Source organism: Mangifera indica, chromosome 15 (genome assembly GCF_011075055.1).
Source record: "Mangifera indica cultivar Alphonso chromosome 15, CATAS_Mindica_2.1, whole genome shotgun sequence".
Classification (NCBI taxonomy): Eukaryota; Viridiplantae; Streptophyta; class Magnoliopsida; order Sapindales; family Anacardiaceae; genus Mangifera; species Mangifera indica.
In genome coordinates, this window is record NC_058151.1 from 2,196,541 (window position 1) to 2,201,408 (window position 4,868).

Below are 4,868 nucleotides of genomic sequence, written 5' to 3' on the forward strand. Positions count from 1 at the left end.
TATATAATATATATCTTATGATATGATATATCTTATAAATATAGATAAATATACTTTTTTTAAGAAAATAATGATATAATAAAAAAATTTATTATATTTTTCTAAATGATAATATCTTAAACAAAAATTTTTATTATTTTATTATATTATTTTCAGTTAAGGATTTATGATATTATTTTTTTAAAGATGTATCTAATAATATGATAGATGTACCATACAAAAAATTTAATTTTTGATACACGATACGATACAATTCGACTTCCATGATAAAAAGTACAATTTCAAAATCATCCTATTCTGGGTTTGGAGAGAACATTCTTTGGGATGGTGTTACAACAGCAGCATGAAAGCTACAGTGGTGATACAATGGTGGCATAATGAGCAATGCCAGGATAATTTTACAAAGAGACCTCGCCTCCACCACAGACCATAAATCCACAACACACAAATCCTTAACAACATTCTACCATTAATACTACCAAACAATTCATAGACCATGTAAGCCTCAATTTGGCTCTACAAACTCGAAAACGGACCAAGATTTATCCAAGAACCTAAGCTCAATCAAATAACATAATATTTAAAATAGTACCAAGTTACCAAATAGAGATGATTCGTCATAATGTTAATCTTCTGTCATTAAGAACCATCCAGGTATCAGCACCAGCTCTTGAAATTTATGCATTTATAGCTACTAGAATCTATGCAGTACCAGGAAGGTGAGAGCTCTAGAAATCTAAACGCTTATGTGGTGATCATATTGAACTGGAATCTAGAAAGCTGCTGAGGAATGGTTGATATAACTGGCCCATATCTCTGCCCAAAAAAAAAAAAAAAATTTTAGAAAGTTACAAGTAACAATGAATCTCTCATTTCAGAATACTGATGCAAATTTACTAGGACGAAAATATATGTGCCACTCAAATTCAAGAAATTAGTGGCAGGTTGTTAAGGAGGGACATATATTATTGGAGCTACAATAATAACAGATTCCAATATTTGCCTATGAATCCCATGTTGAGCATCCAGTACTTCCCATTCAACTGATTGGTGAATTTTCAATTCAAAGCCATTTTTAGCTAAAGCATTCATACTGGGCAAAACAAGCAATTTGGAAGTTAAATCTCAAAAATCATAATCAACTGAGTAAAATTCCGAGATACCATTAAGCTAGTAAACGAATGAATGGTCAGATTTTCTCCATACCTGGACATTATCATAGAGTTCAAACAATGGTACAGCAAGAAGTTTCAAATTTTTGGGCACTGCAAAGTACTCTCTTTCAGACAAGTGAACAAGGAAAAGCTTCTTACACTCCTGCATTACCAAAAAAGGGGAATGAGATGAGAAGGTAAAAGTGTAACCCACAATATCGACAATTGGAAGAAAAATAGGATGAAGAATGACTCAAGTTGCCTCCAACAGGTAAAATCAACAAGTCAGTCTGACCACAAACTACCTTGGGTTTTGTAATGTGGGGAGGGCAATATGGATACATAATGGTTTCAAAGTTTGGCCTCCACCAGATTGCTACACATTCACCAATCTGCAACATGAAGCCAACAAAAGGATGAGGATTAATGAAATCAGATTCCATACTTCAAGATTATCCAGCAAACTTTAAAGAGAGCTTTATAATGACAGCCACCGCATTCCTAATTGAAATAAATGTGTTCTATTAGCTTTTTCACAATAACATATTCATCCGAAGAGATATTTTCTTAGACTTTACCTTGAAATTGATCCAAGAAGTCTTGAGTCTATGCTGAACTAATGAAACTAAAATAGGATACAATACCTGCCAATCTGGTACAAGAGCGGGCGAATTGGCACCAAGCTTGCTGGTTAGCTTCCTTTTCAACCCCTCAATTTCTGCCAAAAAAGTGAAGGTATAGACATAAACAAGAGAATATTTCTGAGCAAACAAATATAAAAAGTACTGTCAAGCACATGACAGAATTACACAAGATCACTATGACCTATAAAAAGTAAAATGAGGATACCATTCTCTCCTGGCTTTAGACGCCCACCAGGAAGTTTGCAGAATGTGTTCCCTATCTGCAGAAGAAGTATGTGGGGATGATTATGTTCCTGAACCTGCATAATACAACAGCATGCTAAGGCTAGTGAAAGAAAGAAGCTTGTTGACATGTCAGTTAACAGAAATCAGAAAAACATATTTTCTAGTCCACGTAATTGGGATTCAGTCAAACGACTTTCAACAGACAGCTCCTTGCTGGCCAAATTATTGTTTCTATATTTAGCAAGTTCCATTCAATGAACAAACTATATAACTCAAACCCTTATAAATCTGCTAGTTACAGTTGTATTTTCCATAAGATTCACTACTGTTATAATGAGCAGACATATTCTAATGAAGTAGAGATACAACTAAGAAGATAAAAAAATATGCATCTAATTTCTTGCAGAAAACTTAGCAAGTTTAAGCTAGTAAGATATTTCAACAGTTATAGAAGATACAATAACAAAATCAAAATTATCTGCACAAAGCTTGCATTATGGGGAGAAAATACTTGCTATAAACCATAAACTGCAAGTTCATACCATGTTGATCAAGCCAACCCTTCCTCACAAGTACGTGCACCCAACTCACTTTAGTATAATAAAGGTGAGCTGATCCAAACAAATTAGACCTTATGCATCCATTTTGGGCTATTCATTAATATTTAGTGCATGGACACTACATTAAAGGATAAACATGTATTGATAACTATGTTAGAACCATTAAACAATGTTGAACTACTTTGATAACTTTCAAAAACTTCGTTAAAACATATCTTGAAATGAATAAGAGACCATACAGTAGAAAAATATGTAGAACACGAAATTAGCATATTGTAGGAACAAAGAATTCACAACAATTTAACTTTAGAACATGATGACAATATCCCTCCCTAAAAGAATTTATATCACTGAGTAGTGCTAATTCCTCCCTGTTCAGAACCATTAATTTCAGTGAAAAAATGTATAACCTCCTTGATAACTTTCAATAATTTTGTAAATACATATCTTGAAATGAATAAGAAAACATACATGAGAAAAATATGTAGACCAAGGATAAGATGCATCTGTGGAACTGAGAACTCACACCAATTTAACTTTAAAACAAAATGACAGAATCCCGCCTAAAAGAACCTATATAACTGAGTGGTGCTAAATTCTCCGCCTTTCAGTTCAACCAATGCCACGTAGAACACTAGGACAGCAATCATAGAAAAAGTTGCAGGCTGCACAAGCTTCCCCTTACTCATCTAGATGATTAACATGTAGTCCACAGTATATATTGTCTTAGGACAGAATTGCAGGGCATATTAAAGAACATGCAGAATTATTGCACATTGTGGTGATGACTTACACAAGGAATTACATAAAGATATGCAAATGATACATATGAAAAAAGTTACCTCATACTAAAATAAGCCAGTTAGATGATAACTTAAAATAATAATAGCAATAAGAAAAGCAACAATGATGCAGAGTACTTCAATTAGAATTATGACATAATGCATTCCAAGGCTAAAATCAACGGGTACCTAGAGAATGATGATGATAAGGACCAGTCAATTTCCTATTAACCGATACCTTAATCAATTTTTTCATCTTACATGCAATGATAACTCAATAAGAAATTCAACATAACAATGGCAAACATTGATAACACTTATAGGCCAAAAAAAAAAGTGCACATGATACAAACTCTCATCCATGATTAACAAAACTTAACCATCATACAGAGAACTCTTGAAATGAGACTACAGCACAAAATTGTTAAATGTAACTCAAACAAACGTACCAATAAAATCGCTTCCACACTTGTCCTCATGCCCTCTTTCATGTAGCTACAACCCACATTAAAGAAATTAACATATTGTAGGGGCATACATCAAAGAATCAATTCAAACCATATAATACAAAAATTCTCAGAGTCATAACCTAATTTATATTATTTTTTCCCCAAATAAAATCACGGGGACAGAGCTCAATCAATATTGAAAAAGCATTCTGGTATGTTAAGTTTTAAAAAATAAAGAAAACCACAAAAAAATTAAAAAAAAAACAATTTTTTGGCAAATTCCCAAGCCCTCTCAAAGAACAAGAATGATTATTTTCTCTAAACGACGAAAAAATGTGCTTAAACTAGGGTTTTATTTCCGAATATTGGATCCTTCCACTAAGCTAGCTGTTGACACAGAGACAGCTACCGATCAATTAACCGTCCAAATTAGGGTTAGTTTAAGCAAAGCATGAATCGATATAAAATACGGAAATTAACTTTAAAGTGTCAGGTTAATGAGGTTTATCTAGGGTTTTTACGACAAAGAAACCATTAATTTAAAAAACACAAAAAATGAAATAAAAATCGTACTTGACTTTCATGCGAGCGAGACGATCAGCGACGGAGGTGTCCTTCTCCATCTTCGGCTCCTTTGTCCCAAATGTGTAGCTTGACAGTGGATACGTATTCACTACCGGTGACGTCACCATCTCCCCCTTTCTCCCTGTGAAAATTTTGTGTAAAAAACTCTCCTTCCTCTGTTTTCCTCTTTCTGGATCAGGCAAGTGTTACTGTTGCCGCGCCGGCGCTGGTTTTTTTAATTTTGTAAGGGTTTTATTTATTTATTTTCGTGCTCGACTTTAAACCCATTCGACAATCCTTTTAATATAGGCCCAGGATACATTTCACCCAAATTTCAACTCAAAAAATAAATATTTATAAAATTTGAAAAATTTGCTACACACGGTGGATTTTTCCACCACATGAATTTAACTTTGGTTAAAAGATAATGAGAATGCATTAAATGCCTTAGAAAATTGCTACTTTTGTTGACTGGAGGACGGCAAAATTT

The 4,868-nt window shown here is 33.5% G+C and overlaps 1 protein-coding gene across 1 annotated transcript; it reads right to left on the reverse strand.

The window, feature by feature from the left end:
* Positions 1 to 215: 215 nt before the first annotated feature.
* LOC123198213 (pre-mRNA cleavage factor Im 25 kDa subunit 2) lies at positions 216 to 4,663 on the reverse strand. The gene is made up of 7 exons (XM_044612879.1): positions 4,388 to 4,663; positions 3,815 to 3,860; positions 2,004 to 2,097; positions 1,799 to 1,872; positions 1,460 to 1,546; positions 1,207 to 1,317; positions 216 to 816 (listed from the first exon to the last, which is right to left on the reverse strand). Exons 1-7 carry the CDS (start codon positions 4,504 to 4,506, stop codon positions 745 to 747), a joined length of 603 nt encoding a protein of 200 aa, XP_044468814.1. The 5' UTR covers positions 4,507 to 4,663; the 3' UTR covers positions 216 to 744.
* Between the last annotated feature and the right edge of the window lie 205 nt (positions 4,664 to 4,868).